Below are 15,753 nucleotides of genomic sequence, written 5' to 3' on the forward strand. Positions count from 1 at the left end.
TCTGTTGGAATAAACTCACAAGGAGGAAGGCAGTGAGAAGTCAGAGAATAGATAATTTTCCAGTACGCTCAGTAAGGTTATTTGCTGATGGATTTTGACATGCTTGATTACCAATCCATTAAAAAATTTCTTTGGAAGTACTGGTTGCCCGCCATCATTTCCCCAAATGACGTTGTTGTCGGGACATTATGTAAGTGCCAGCTTATATATGGTAGGACCCCGGCAAAGTCTCAGGTCTGAGACCACCTTTCTTGGGCTCTGCAGCAGCAGAAGCAGTACAAGATTAGGACCTTAGTAGCTGGCATAAATTGCCAGTAGCCTGCTGGTCACTAAACCAGCTTTAAGGGACCCAAACTTGAAGGTTCCCAAGCACCCAGCTTGCTTCTGCTGTGTCAAGGTTTGGGTGGGTTTCTTGCCTGTACTACAGTGTCCTCCTGCAGTCACCATCTCCTTTGAAGGTAAGACATGAAGAACTGTGACACTGCTGAGAAAATACGAATCTTGCCTGTGGAATACCTTCCACCTTCCCCCTTCAGTCCCAGCCGAGTGTCTTCCTCCTTCAGGCTACCCGTGCCCCCTTACTCCCCTCCTCCAGGTAACACGTTCCCCTGCGATGTCTTGCAACCCTTAAGTCCACTTCCCCCATTGCCCTGCCACGACTCATGTCTGTCACAGGGTCTTTGCTGCTCCTCACAGGTCATGTCCTCACAGAGATGCTGATCACCTCTCCTCATCCACAGAGTTGTAGACTCCGGGCAGGTTTCACTCTCCCTGGAAACCCTAAGAGATGGCAATGACCACGGCAAAGAGGTACAGAAAATGGCAGTCCCCTTGCCCCACTGGGGGCACCAGCAGCTCCACTGGTGATAACGAGAAACAGCAGTCAGGCTGAGCTAGAGAAAACTGGCAAATCATGATTAATAACAAAATCATAATAAAACCATGCCAGCTGGCAACATAATCGTCTGTCGGTGGGCTGGATCTGCAGGGAGGGAACCTGCTGTCGTCTTGAAAAAATCAGAGGCCTGTAGGAATTGTGCACAGTGAGGACACCAGCGCACCTCCTCCTTTCCCCACCCTTGATCTTGCCAACACAAGTCTTACCTTTCACCTACAGGCAAGCGACAGCATCTGACAGTGTGCTGGCTACCACTTTGGCCAAGGTAGTAACTGGACTAGTGGTCTGCAGAAGACAAAACAGGAGTTCTTAGGGCTCAAACTGAAGAACTCAGTAATACTACTGACTCTCATCTTCTGAGAGTTTGGCACAGATGGGTACACAGAAGACACACCTTGGCAAATGGATTTCACATGCGAGATGTGCAACAAGGGAATGAAATGTGGAACATGCATAGTGATTCACAGCTACAGATACGATATTTTTTAAAGAAAAAGTCCATTTTAAAGACATTACCACCACCTGGAGTCAACCACAATCTGCAGGACTTTAAGCTCCCTCAGATATCATCTGTAAACACTATACTGTGACTTGGTCTTTGGGATACTCAATATATTAGCTCAGCTTAATAGCAAGCAGGTAACTTGACAGTAGTTTCAGATTGTCACCCATCTGACAAAACTAGAAGAGCGTTGCAAAAGTAAGTCACTTTGAAGTAATGCCTCGAACGGCTTGCTTGAGCATACCAGACCAGTCCAGGTGACAGCTAGCTCAACTAAGTACTTTTACCTGGATTACACTACAGTGTTTTCGATAAACTGTTTCAGAGAAGAAAAAAACATGCAACGACACACAGAGAGAGACCTGAAGAAGACAGTCCTTCCTAGGATCCCTTTGCAATATGATCATGCTCAATATGATCAAGCTGTACACAGATTTCCTTATTACTATGGACATTCAATGTCTATGTTTGTGTCTGCTTAGTTCTTATTGTTAAGGTTAAATAATGCTTTGGTTTTTTGAATCTGTCTGATCATAGCTGGTACTGAATCTAATAGACTATTCTCTGTAGGTGTTAAAAGTTTGTAGAAACTGTATTTTTTGCAATAACTTCTGAGATTTTTGTGTTTCTCCCATTCCAAAATAAAGGGAGGAATTATTTCAGAAAGTATATAAAAAGAGAATGAAACTATAATGTTGTACCAACTAGAGGGAGATTGTGGCTTTGGAACATGAATCAATTTCATGGATTTCAGATTGCTTTTTCTACTCACACACTCAAGACTTCTTTCCCCACCTCCGCACAAGAGAACAAGTAGGGACACAACTTCTAACATTTTTTTTATTATTTAAGAAACTTTTGGTATAGCAGATGACATAAAATGCGTTAGCTGCCTACTTCTGCAGAGATGCACAGTGAACTTCAGTAACATACTATGAGCTGAATTAAATTGTCTGCCAAAAGCAAGCAAACTTTTCTAGACAATCTGTTATTTGACACACCGCAACCAGTAAAGCCTGTTGTACCATCTGCTCTGTATAAAGTGCATGGTACGTGTTTTACATGGTTTCTAAACTTAGCAGTGAGCCAGAGCCAACATTTCTGCAGTGGGGATCCCCTATAAGAAATTCTATCAACAGCTCTTGCCCTCTTGGCCTCATGTCCAAGATGCTAGAAAATCCCTTTTCATACAGATTTCATTGCCCTTCCAGACAGACTTTACACCATCAGGAGAACCAAAAGTCTTTTCAAAGCGTATCTTGCTGGTTACCTCATGAGTAACTTTAAGAACAAAGAAAGCACTAGGATCAAACCTGTGGCTCTTCCAGTTCTGTAACACTACTAGGATGCAAGCTTTACAGGTATTTGCGTGTAGAAATTACACACTTAAATTTCTCTTACCTAAGATACACTAATTTGGAAGAGTCTTGGTGTGAGGGCTGTATTCGTCTTGTGCTGTAATTGTCCCAAAAAACAACCTCCGAGCTTCGCCTTAGGAGATGTCTAGCCTTCTGTCACTGTTTGCTATTGATGAAGGCCTTCATCATGACAAGATTTCTTATACACAAGTATGCGCACAAAATCTGCAGAATGCACAGACAGCAAACCTGAGGTGTCACAACTATGAGGTATGTCCTACACATACCTAATTCTGCTTGCGCACTGCAAACCTGGCACTTCTAGGAGAAGTTACACTGCTACACATGACAACACAGCAGAGGGTACATTCCCACCGGTGCCAACTGGGAGACCGGTATCCAGAAATCCCACAAAAAATCCTGGTGTACCACAACTGCGTTAGAGGAGTCTGATCTGCTGGAGTTCTCAAACATCCAGAAATGTTCAAAACCTCCCTATTCAACGTTTTCCTGCCAAAAAGGGAACACACCCAGGAAAACTACACACACACACATATATCCTGGCTGCGTTGCATCAAAAGGTAAAATGGGGATGGAAAATCAGCTCATTAGTGTGATTTGGAGGTACTTCTGCATCCCTAACATATTGGGTCAGTCAAAATGCTATCTTCTATCTTTGATTTTTTATTTTTTTTTTTTAAATTGGAGGAAGGATGAAGGGATTCTTCTCGCATACCACTGAGAAACATTTTAAATTCTTATACACAGCAGCCAGTTGGTGTTTCCAGATTTTTTTCACAGCTTTTTTGCATTGCAAATATGACTTCTCTAGAAGATACCTTCCCAGCAACATGCCGGCAGCTCTGAGCACGAAGAGGGGAAGGAGCAGGCGCTGCGGAAAGGCAGCTGTTTGACCACCTGGGCCAGCAGCATGAGAGGGGCACAAGAGCGAGGAAAACTGGGGGGGCAAGGAGTCAGAATGCCAAAGTACTGAAATATGCAGGGGAAAGAACACATAGAAAAGTTGGATGCTAGAAGGAGGCTGTAAATTGAGGTTGATTCATTTTTTGCATAATTTTAGTTGGTGTGTCTGTAGAATAACTTGACAAAGTACATAGATCTGATTCCACTAAGACTTCTTTATATTACTATGACAACATCATAACTTAATGTGGTCCAAACTATCTAAACTCTTTTGTATTTCATAACAGAATTGCATTCTTTAGATGCATTTAGGGTCATATCATACGTTTGCATAGTATTTCTAGTAAAAACATCCACAACAAGAACTACTTTGAAACTTGTGGCTTTTTTACTCTATACATTTTATTTTTCCAGGCTTTTGGTCCCTAAAAGCCTGACTAGTGCTGTGCTTACAGACTTTAAAATATTTATTATGTTCTCTGGCCTGGGGCTGGCAACTGGATTATGTGACAGGTGGTCCTGAAAGACATCCAAGCCCAGGGACAAACCAGCCCCCATCATCCCCCTGGACATTTCACTGAAAGTACGCTCTGCAGTTGAGGATCCTGAGACACAGACTGCCCTGATATGAAAGTGATGATGGATTGTGACGGTCGACATTTTTTCATTAAATTAAAATGCTTCCCCAATGGGAAAACTGGGCTTTAGATGGAAAAAGGGGGTGGGGGGGGGGGCTAAATGGAGAAAAGATGAAAAAAGATGGAAAAAGAACATATTTGCATTATCATAGCATCATAGAATCATAGAATCACAGAGTAGTTTGGGTTGGAAGGGACCTCTAAAGGTCATCGTTACACCATAGGCATTTCAGTCTGTACATGTCAACTTTGCATTTACCATCATGGACACAACTCCGCAGTCGGGCTCCATTTCCCAAAAGAAACTAAACCACCCAGCTGCCGTGGAGCATGTGCTCCCTACAGAATGAGGAAGAGCCCAGCGCAGACTGCAGCTCTCTACAGGAGATAAAGCCTGATGGTCACCTGGAATAGAGGTGAAGGGGACAGCATGAGGTACCTGAACTGCAATTCCCCAGCATTTCATGACAGCAAGATTTTAGGACCTAAATTTAGATAGTTCTTATCCAAGCGGCAAGGCAGTGTTCTACAGATAAAATTAATCAGTTTTTGACCAAGCTTCTCCCTTCTTCTCTAACATTTATCTGTTATTTCATATTATTTTATTGACTTTGTGCCAAGGTGTGTGAAATTCGCTGAGTACAGCCTGAGAAAGGACATCAGTGGATAAAGTCCTTAAAAACTTTAATTCTAGCCAGTGGCTGGAGCAGAATGGCTTAGGGGACTCCAGTTGTAATGGATCGACATGGGGGGAAAGGCTTAGAAATCTGGAGGCACTAAGGGGAAAAGTCAATGGCAAAGGTACCCTGATGCACTTTGTTCAAATCAAAATGCCAAAAAAATAGAGGTGGTTTGTTGTGGTTTTTTTCATTTTAATATTTTATAAAGTACACCTGCCTGATCGAGAGGACAGGGGGAACAGGGATGTTCCAGTCTACAGTACTGCTCTCTTGATTTCATTATCTCTAGTCTCAAAACTCACCTCTCCATATATTGCTCTTTGTGTCCTGCTCACCTTGTCACCATCCTAGAAAATTTCGAGTAGCAGAGGAAACCCATCCATCTCCACAGCAAGTAGAAGGGCTCATATACACTATTTTGTTTCCTCCAAAGTAACATTTTCATCTATTCTTTATTACATTAATTGACTAGAAAAAAAAATCACTTGTGTAAAAACTGACAATGGCTTTTATTCTTTGGGGAAATTTTAGAAGCCTGAAAGAGAAAGAACAGTGAGATCCCTTCACACAGACACAAACACACACATGCCCTTTGCGCTCATGGAGAGAAAGAATTTGAATTAGCTGCTTTCATGGTTTGAAAGCCTAGTTGCCAAAGAGAGTTTTGGAAGCAACTGTGGGGATGTCTCCCTGCAAGAAGCAACACAATAGAAACCATAGGAAAAGAAGAAGAGAAGGGAAAAAAGAAGAAAGAAAGAAAAGGATAGGCACTAAGAATAAGCTCCACCTCAGAGGAGAATGGGTGCTGCTCCCACCCGTCAAGTGCATTTGGGGGGTGCCAATGTTTTCCCTCTGGAGTTTAACTGGCCAGTTCCCAGAGAGGCACACCAGCAAGGTCCAGGTTAGAGGGCTGTAGCCAAATGAGGACTTGAAAAAATGGCAACGTAATCCTCCTCCCAAGGAGAAGGGGTTTTGACAGCAGGGACAGATCCCCCGTTTGCTTTCCCAGGCTTTACAGCCAGTACCTGTCTCGGTCCCTTGAGCCCATTAACAAAAACTTTTGTGCATCCGCTGCTTCCCTTAAAGTCATCGTGGTAACTCTGCTCCTTCCACCTGCGCTTCTTTCCACAGGCCCTTGCCACTCTGCCTCTGGAAAGACATCTTTATAGTTATGAGGCCGTGTATTTTGGAAAGACAGGACAACAGAAAGACGACAGCAAGCAGGAGTTAGAAACAATCCAGATCTGTTCCACGTCCCGGCTGTTGCCTTGCCGCGAAGCCACCGCCCCACTTATCTTTGAGACAAGGATAACAACAGAAGCTCCTGTAGGGCTCTTCTCTGGCTCAGAAATTTTTGGGCCGTTTACCAGTTATTTAAAAGATAAACAGACTGCATGTTCTTCTTTGGAAACAGAGTAAGACACAGTCAGTCAATGACTCGGTTGGAAAACTGAACAGTCATTGCAGTTAAACTTGCATCCCTAGCTACACAGCATGATAAAAAAACCCAACCACACTTAACAGTCCATCATGCTTTTCCATCACAAACAGCTTACTATCTAGGATTTAAACATGAAAATTGTAAACTTAATTACGTGTCAATGAACAGGCTCGCATAGAGAGTCCAGCTTTAATTCAAAATATCATAGTTAATTTGCCAGCTTAAACATTAAGTGGCTTTGTTTTTCATTAACTTATATTTATAAGAGAAAAGGGAAACAGGTTATCTTGATGTAAGGCAAAAGTAACATCTGAGAACAATAATATATATTTCTTTTTTCCCCACTTTCATACTGTCGGAATATTCTTTTTAGCTCTGTCACTTTACATTTACTATTAAAACTATGCCAAGTCTGAGACTACATCTCAAATGTAAATAGTGTACTTGTATATTCTACACCAATTTATGGAGTGGGTGCCTGTATGATGGATTAGTAAAATTCTGTAGTGTGTTTTAGGAATCAAACACAGACTCTTTATCAAAGTGTTCAGAGACATCAAGCATGTTATAAATTGGCTTGCAGCATAAAAAACAAATTAAAACATTCATTTTTGGTCTCGCTATATTTTTGATTCAAGCACATTAGCTGTCATTTTTTCCCCTGTATGTTTTCAAAAGAATGACTTGTTCATAACAGGTTTAGGCAAGCTGGTGTTGGGAAGGGAATATGATCCTTTCGTTTATTAAAACGCCAAGAACTAGACTTCCCCTGCCAGGAGTCTGCAGAAGTACAAGCACCGGATTTACTTATGCCGGAGGAGTGGACCACAAAACTCAGAACACGCAGAGAAAAATCCAACTGTTTCCTTGAACAGCAATAACCATCTGACCAGGGCAGCACCAGCTAATCCCACCACCCCTAACTTTTTCGTAGCCTCTGGTTTATGCCTAACGTCATGCGCTGGAAATGATATCTGGTCACCAGCACCAGGGAAGAGATTCAGGTTGGCTTCCTTGGTGGAAAAGGCCACGCTGCCACCGTATTACCACCAAATGCCCTCCTGCCCCCTTGCCCCTGCTCTCCACAAGCCCCATCCCAGTTTTATCTGCTCAATAATGATTTATTCTACAATCCGCTTGCCATGTTACAGCAACGGCAGCAGGGATCTGTGAAGCAAGAACAAACTTCTGAGGTGTCCCAGTTGATTGTTTGAAGCCCATTAAAGAATAAAGCAAGATACCTATGGAGACTTGCATATGAAAAAACAAGTATTTTTGACTTAAATCGTTCAAAACAGCATACACAACTGATTTGCTAGGGAAGCAAGTTGATCTTCTTGTAGCTCATTGGCAGCACACATTGGATTTTTCTCTGTAAAAACATAACAAGGTAATTATTGGTGCAAAAAGGATTAGGCTCAGGGCAATTTGCAGAACTCTCTCCTCCAGCAGCTGTGCAGCATTACCATTTTCAAAGGCAGGACTCAAAGACTTATCAGCATTGCTATCTAAGGATATTTCTTAGGCTGTGTGATCCAGAACTAGACACAACAAATTCTCATCTGTAAATGTCAGCACTTGCACTAGGCGAGCTTTGGTTTCCCATTAACACACAGATGGAGGATCAGATCAGAGATCAAATGTCAGAGTCACTGACGACAGCAAATTAAATCAGTTTAGATGGAAGCCAAAATAATATCAAAACATTTTTTTTTTTTTTTTTTTAATTAGATCTCCAGCTTTATGCAACATGTCATAATTTTAAGGTCAAGGGAGTAGATGGAGGTTTCGAAGGAATTCTGATTTAAGACCCCCGAGAAAGATTGAGTGTGACAGCTAACATAAATTGTGGCTAGCCTCGCTGCATCCAGAGGGGGCTGCTGGGATGCTTGAGGATGGTCGCTGGACAAATTCAGCTAAGAGAGTCTCAGAGTGGTTTGAGAGTCCTTGCAGCGTGAGTATGCTGTCAGAAGTGGCAGAAGGTGAGAGTTTCACTACTCTCGTCCATGATAGCCTCTACTTTTACGGGCTGCAGAGGAAGCCAACATCTACCAACCTCCTACTGGAGAGAAAGCGCGGTCGTGTTGGTCACTCCTATAACCTGCTTGACACAGGAATCGGCATTCGCACTAGTCAGACATTAAAAGGGCTGCAACAGGCTGGAGCTGGCCACAGTTTGGCATTAGCTTAGCAAGGAAATAAGGGCAACTTTCCACAGTTGTGCAGTAGACCCCTCTGTTACTGCACAGTCTCACATCAGCACATTATTCTGGGTCCCTTTTCCATATTCGAGCAGACAAAATGGTGAAACTTTTATCAAACACTTGGTGAGTTCAGATTTCATTTCAGCTACCTATTCATTTGGTGCCCAATCCACATCCTCTTGTGTAACAACAGCTGGCCACCTGTGTAAAGAAGGTTTTGAACTTGAGCTTCAAGCATGTCTGCAATCTTCCCAGAGATGCCATGGTGGGTCTTTCACCTCCTTAGTTTCCAGAGTGAATCAGAAGCGGGGAAGTGGGGAGGTTGCAATAACAGCTTCCAAATTCATCTCCAGAAGCAAAGAATGCACAGTCCAGAATAAACACACATTGCACTTCTTTGCAGCATTAGGGGGGCTCAGAAAGAACAAGAGACAGGGCTGGAGCGAGAGCTACAGCCACAGAATTACACGCTACACTGGCCCTGGACACACACATACTTAGAGCTATTCAGGCGGTATAGGTGAAACCTTGCATGAATACATACTTGCATATACCATGTTAATACATTAAGTGTCAAACATTAGTGCATGTACATAAATAGTGGCAAACAGAGCTGGGAATCCAAAAATCAGACCATGACATGCTAGGAAAAAAAAAAGACGACAAAAAAAAAAGCCCAAGCTCTTGGCCTTGCTCTTCATGTTTCTTTGGCCTTGTATTTGGAATACAAGCAATACAGAATCCGCATTGTACTCTTCATATCTCCGTTCACAATATCTGTGGATACACAAGAAACAACAAAACTAGATGGGAAGTATTAGCAATCCCTGGAATAGAAAGAGACTGCAACTGCCAAAGACAATCTTCTACCTTTCCCCAATCATAACGTGAACTTGGGCACTCTAATTGTAACAAGAAGCAACACAGGAACTGCAGAGCTGGCAAATTATTTATTTATTAAATGCGCTTAAGGAAAAGGGACCTTCACTGCATTCTCTTCCTGGAAGACAGGATAAATAATGCATAGTAAGAAATAATTCTTCACTAGCAGAGAACAGAGAAGATAATTGAATAGGACTTTACAGCTTTAGTTTTTTATGATTCTTCTATAGCAGGAATCATGTTGGGAATTACCTAACACTTTATTTTTTGGTTGTAATGTTTCCATCATGTTTTGCTGCTGTTGGCTGTTTTCTTTTTTCCATTTAGTTTTCAGCTTCAGTGTTCTGGACTAAACAAACTGCACTTGTATTTAATAATTGCAATGGAAGAGGCTAACTGATTTAGAGGGTTTACTGTTCTTCTTACGGCGCTGTAAATCACCGGGAGAAAGACTAACAATGAAACACTGGTAAATGAGATTCTTGAACAGTCTAAATAGTGTAGCTGTAGTAAGTACCCCTAAATCATATTAAATTCAATCACTAGCTGAGGATTTTCCCAGTGAAGCTAAAGGACCTGCAGATGTTGGCACCAATATTTCTCATACTGATCAACTCTGTATTTGAGGCAGTGCAGAACAGCCAGAGGGAAGGAAAGAAAGCATGGGTTTAACTCCTTTCATACAAAAAGTGGATCTCAGCATGGAGACCTGAGCTCACACAGATTACTCTTTTCAAAGTTAACATAAATAGCTTTCCAAACTCCTCGCTCTATGTAATACGGCAAAAAGCCCACAATTCATGCATGCCTGTCATGCAAACTGCCAACATCACCAAAGCATTCGTGGAAAAAGAAAACAAAAGAAAAACCAAAGAAAGTTCTAAATTTTATCCTTCCCTCTCCGTGATGCCATGGGTTACATACTAAACCCATGCGCCCGCTTGCTTATGAATAACTAATAGGGGAAGAGATAATGCTTTCTATTTTTAATAAAGATTTGATTTCCTTATTCAACAACAAGCTCTTGAGCTTGATGGAAGAATGATGGGGTGAGGTTACGTGCCCTGCAAGAGGTCAGGCTAAGCAGTCACAGCACCAGCCATTAATGTAGCCATATCCCTCATCCCACCAGGAGCTGGTCAAAAATTTTTCTGTGGAGCATTTTTTTAATTCGAAAATTGGACTCATCCAAAGGAAACTTTTTCTTTGTGGTGGGAACATGCATGTACATTGACTCAGCAATGAAAGCATCCACTTGGATGTAGGAGATCAAGATTCAGCTCCCAGGTCTGAACTAGGCAGAATAGCAACTTAAAACCTATAAATTTCACTTTCAGGAGACTGAGCCAACAGCTCTTCTGGGTTTGAATAGAGCGGTCGGTGTTTCTGATTTTCAGGACATATTCTGCAAAGTGTCCTCCCACATGAAACAAGCTTGTTTTTAACACACCAAAACTTTTTACGAGATAGGAAAATAGCTTTGCCTCTAGCTCAGCGGCTGTAATTTCCCTAGGAGCTGCCACTGGTTTAAATCTTTAACAAATACTGACTTATTAAACAGTTTAACCTTAGTGTAAAGTTATTAAACTTATAAAAATCCAACATTTTTAGTACAGAAGTACAGATTGTTCAAAATGATTCTCAGCATTATTATTATTCATTCTGCATGAGCAGCTATGGGGCAGCCATATAACGGAATGTGTCAGTGTCAGACTGCAGAACCTACTTTCTTCAATTACCCTAACTTTTGCTAAGCCAGGATATTAACAATTCTATTCCAGACAAGTTTGCGTGCCATGACTCACCTTCAGAGTTCACAGAAAAATTCAGAAGACCTCCATCTGTCAGCAAGTCCAATGCAAGGTTAACATTGTGAAGCTGTTGGAGAGAGAGAGAGATCAATGTAACAGAAAATATTTTCCACCCAATGGTGCAGTGGCCAGGAGGTTTTAAAAAGTGTTTCTCTAGTAGCTGAAGTAAGATACTGATTCACAAATATGCACTCATATTCATCTCCTTAGTTATGATGGAGCGCTCTTCAGAATTTCTACCAATTATCATACAAAATCGGATGTAAAATCCATCTCCGACAAAACGTATCCCATGAGGTGGGCAGAAGAATCCATTTATTTAAAAATAGACCCTACATGTGAAAGTCTTGTGTTAATGGATGGTTCCACGGGGAAAACAGGCTAGATTCATGACTGGATCTAATAGATGCATGGAATTTACTTCTATTTTTTTAACAATGCCCATACGCTTACCACATTTGGAACAAACAACAAATACATCAGGAAAAAGTTCTCTATATTTCACTCAGAATTACGAAGATTGAAAATCTTCTGTTCCACTATATTTGTGAGCTAGAAGTTTATGCTTTAACATATAAAGATGTCTATACACAATAACATTAGTGATTATATCCTTAACATTACTCATGAGAAATTAAGCACTATGAATGAAGGCTGGGAGTTTTTTTCTGATTTTTCCTCACTTGTTTTTCTCTCCCTTCCCGACATAAAAGCAGCATCACATGCATATGCAGTAGTCATGAATGATTTTTCAAATAATATAACATCCCATTACTAGCTTCTTACAGCTTAAGGGCAGTTGTTTATTTGGCTGGTAATTAGCAAGCTTCCTTCCTGACCTGAACAAACTTCAAATTGTCTCTTCATACACTCCTTAGGCTACTGAGCAATTTGTCCTTCAGGACGCACATCACAGATGCTGCCATGCTGCCAATAAGCACAGGGGTCCCCCATGCATAAGCCAAGAAAAAACTGTGTGCTCTGAAGTGAAGCAATAGATTTATGTTTTATCTGGTTCTCTGATTTACAAGTAACTGAGACTGACAGTTTGGATTCAGGCTTGTTTTCTCCCTCTGATAGTCAGCAGCCAGGAGAGCTTAAGCCTACACAGATCTACACAATTTTCTGATCAGAATGACTAAATCAAATGTTTTCTTAATGAACCAGCATAGGTAATTCCCCCTCTGTAATGCATATGAGATTTGCAAGGAACGATAACATGCAGATTTCAAAATAAATCTTCAGATGGAAATACTGATAATTACCAAAGAAAGGCAACACAGAAAAATAAGTCATTTCATCCAGCTATGCTTCCAGACTCAAAAGAGCTGGACATTTCTCTAGGATTTACAACTGGACAGGGGTCAGGACATGTGAGGTATTTCATCTCTGGGCCTGTTTTGGCAAAAGTACCGAGTTCACACAGTTTTGATAAGCACCGGGGCCCTCCATCTTCTTCTTCATCTCCTGCTTGCACAAAGTTCACCCCTAATTTCAGCCTATTTTGTGATTATATTCTTTGTCTCAGAATACACACCTTTCTATTCACAAGAGCGCCCAGAGCTGGACTTTCTTTACAGTTACCTGTAAACCTTATTTTTTGGTAATAAACACCCAAAACCCCTGCAACAAACCTACCCACGTGCAGTGTGGTCTTCTTGCACCGGCAGGCAGGTCAGCTCCCAAACTTCTGCTCCCACTTTCCTCACCCCTCCTGTCCCTCTAACACGGGCTCCTGCCCTCCCTGCCTCTTATATTTTGTTTCTATTTCCTCCTCACTATCACTGCTTCCATCCCAATTTCCTCTCCTTGTGATTCACGAGGTGTACGTACCAGCTTCAAACCTCAAGCTTTCAGCTTGAATGAAAGTCAATGCACCGCATCGATCATAACAGTGCATGTGGTTGTCACCACTTTTATAACACAAATGACATGTTTTAAATCTCAGCAAAGGTTACATTTTCATACTTTACTGTACCAATTAACGTCTAAAATGACAGTGAGTTAGAAAGCACGGGGGAATTGAAAGACGTATTTTATGTACAAATGACAGTTGAACTATGGTCGCTCAATATTTTTAGCTATATTGTCATCCTGCTTTTCATCTTGTAATGAACATCAGAGGAGAAGCAAATGGTAAATACCACTTTGGCAAACTGTTTAACAAGAAGTCCAGTACTTGGAAGTAACTTTGCTAAAATGAAGTTACTAGGATGTAGAGAATTGTACTGAAGCAGTACCAAACCCCATTATATTCTCCTCCGAGGCCAGTGACCAGCACATGCAGGGTAAGAACTAGAAAGTCTGAGCTCTGTTTTGTACCTAAAATGCAGGGGCATCTCACTTCTTGAAAGAGATCTGTTAGGCTTGAATAGGGCTGATCCAAAAAGAAAAAGGTTATCTATGAAATTTTAAATAAAAAAAATATTAATTGACTTCCTCTGAATAAAGTTACTGGAAATGTTAAAAATTTATTTCCAAGCCAATGCACTGGAGCAAACAATTTTGAAAACTGAGTGGAGGAGGAGAAAGGGAAGAAAAACAACTGCAAGGAAATGCTTTGATTTTGTTTGATTCAACCCTTGAAAATATATTTTCGAGTTCAAAATCATCTTAGGTAAAAAAATCTGAATTTTCCTAATACTTTTAACAGTTGTCAACTGATAGCAATGGATTTTTGACAAAATTTGAACCTCGGTCTCTGATAATTGTGCTTTTAAATGTTTTGATGAAAAGCTCCACAGGAGTATTTATTAATTAATACGGGACCTTTGAGATTTTCATTACAAATAAATACTGCCCAGGGAGGTTAACCGTGGTGAGGTCAGGAATCGGACGAAAGCCTCAACTGTGCGGGGAAGCTGGAACGCAGACCACACCAGAGGAGAGAGTCCCTTCTCAGGCAGCTCTCAAGCAAAAAGGATCTGCCACATTTCACCTTCAGAGATCTAACTGAATATAACCCAGGAAAAACAGCTACTGTTTCAAGATTTTCAGAGCTATTCAGTGGCCCAAATGAAAAATCTCTACCCACATCACAGACAATCTGAAAATATCTCAAATTATTATTTCAACATCCTAGCTCTGAGGAGGAGGCATTTACACCAGCAGCCCAGCACGTGCTACCTTCTGGCTGACACCACCTTTTTCTTTTAAAACACTGATGAAATCTGCCTGGTAGAGGTTGAGAAAGGAGTCAAGCAAGTCTGGCTGGGTACGTTACAGCTCCCTGCCTTGGGGGAGGAAAAAATGTAAATTCTCAAGAGCTTCCTAAGCACAGAGGGGGCCTTCAAAATGTTCTTGTCATGTCTTGATTAAGGTATATTTTTAGGACAGCGTAAGGAAACCTATAGGGATCCAGTTCTGCTATGCAAGAGGTGTCATCCACTTAAAAATGTTGTTTGCAGGACAGACTTGCAGGAGATAGATAGATAGCATATCAACCCGCCACACAGAGCCTCTGTATTTCACTGGAAGGCTTCAGAAGTATGTATATGCCTAACAAATGCAAGTAACATAGTGTGCCTCCCATGAGATAATAATAAATTTTGAAGAAGACAGGAACCTGTTCCAAGGTATTTTTACAGCACCAAGTGCGTGCGTTTGTACTGTCCCAAACCGCCATCCTGCAAACACTGTGCATGCACATGACATCACACGCAGCAGCACCAGCAGCCGCAGCAGTTAAAGCAAGAGGCAGAGCTCTTCACTGACATATGGAAGCATTAAATACACAAGATGTTTGAAGCCTCAAGCTCTAAGTAATTAAATAACAACCTACCATCTCCATGGTGCTGGCTGGAGTCAGGAAGAAATCCCTTAAATTCAGAAAGTAACCCTCCAGTTGTCCAATTAACAGAAGTAAGATAACTCCATCTGCAAACTGGATGAAGAATGATCTGAATATTATTTATTACATTGGCGTTTAGTAAATTACTCCGATAAATGCCATTCTAGCGATAAAGGAATTTAAATGATACTCTGGCAAGCAGACAGCCTAATGACTCAGCTCCCTCAACCCCTTCTACAGTGAACTTCGTATTTCATTACATAAGGCTCGCAAGTTCATATTAGTAAAAATACGACCTTGTAAAAGGACAGCTATTAAAACAAGCTGTTCCAGATGTGAAGAGACTTCAGACGAGCACAAGTGACAAATGCGTAAGTATAAATAGAAGAAAATTGTGCCTAGTGCCTGACATTTACGACAAAACACTTGCAAAACTTCCTTTCTCACAGTTGCCCACCAGGAAAACCCAAAAGAGCAGTGGAGCACGGCTCCGCTTTTCATCCACGCGGCATAAATTGCAGGAACCGCCACTGCACTGAGGGTTTGAATGCCTGGAGCAAAGCAAGAGCTGTGGGCTGATTTCTCCCACAGTTATTGCGTGCACATCTGCAGAAGCAGGGAAAGA

General features: G+C 41.5%; 1 protein-coding gene across 1 annotated transcript in view; it reads right to left on the bottom strand.

The window, feature by feature from the left end:
* Positions 1 to 7,487: 7,487 nt before the first annotated feature.
* Positions 7,488 to 15,753, bottom strand: part of PARVG (parvin, gamma) — a 25,453-nt gene continuing 17,187 nt past the window's right edge. The window contains exons 11-13 of the mRNA XM_009332794.1: positions 15,120 to 15,221; positions 11,333 to 11,405; positions 7,488 to 9,422 (exon numbers count right to left, since the gene is read on the bottom strand). Coding sequence (XP_009331069.1) covers positions 9,343 to 9,422; positions 11,333 to 11,405; positions 15,120 to 15,221 — 255 coding nt within the window. The 3' untranslated portion in view covers positions 7,488 to 9,342. The remainder of the gene's footprint in view (positions 9,423 to 11,332; positions 11,406 to 15,119; positions 15,222 to 15,753) is intronic.

This window comes from Pygoscelis adeliae, unplaced genomic scaffold (assembly GCF_000699105.1).
Source record: "Pygoscelis adeliae isolate BGI_AS28 unplaced genomic scaffold, ASM69910v1 Scaffold38, whole genome shotgun sequence".
NCBI lineage: Eukaryota > Metazoa > Chordata > Aves > Sphenisciformes > Spheniscidae > Pygoscelis > Pygoscelis adeliae.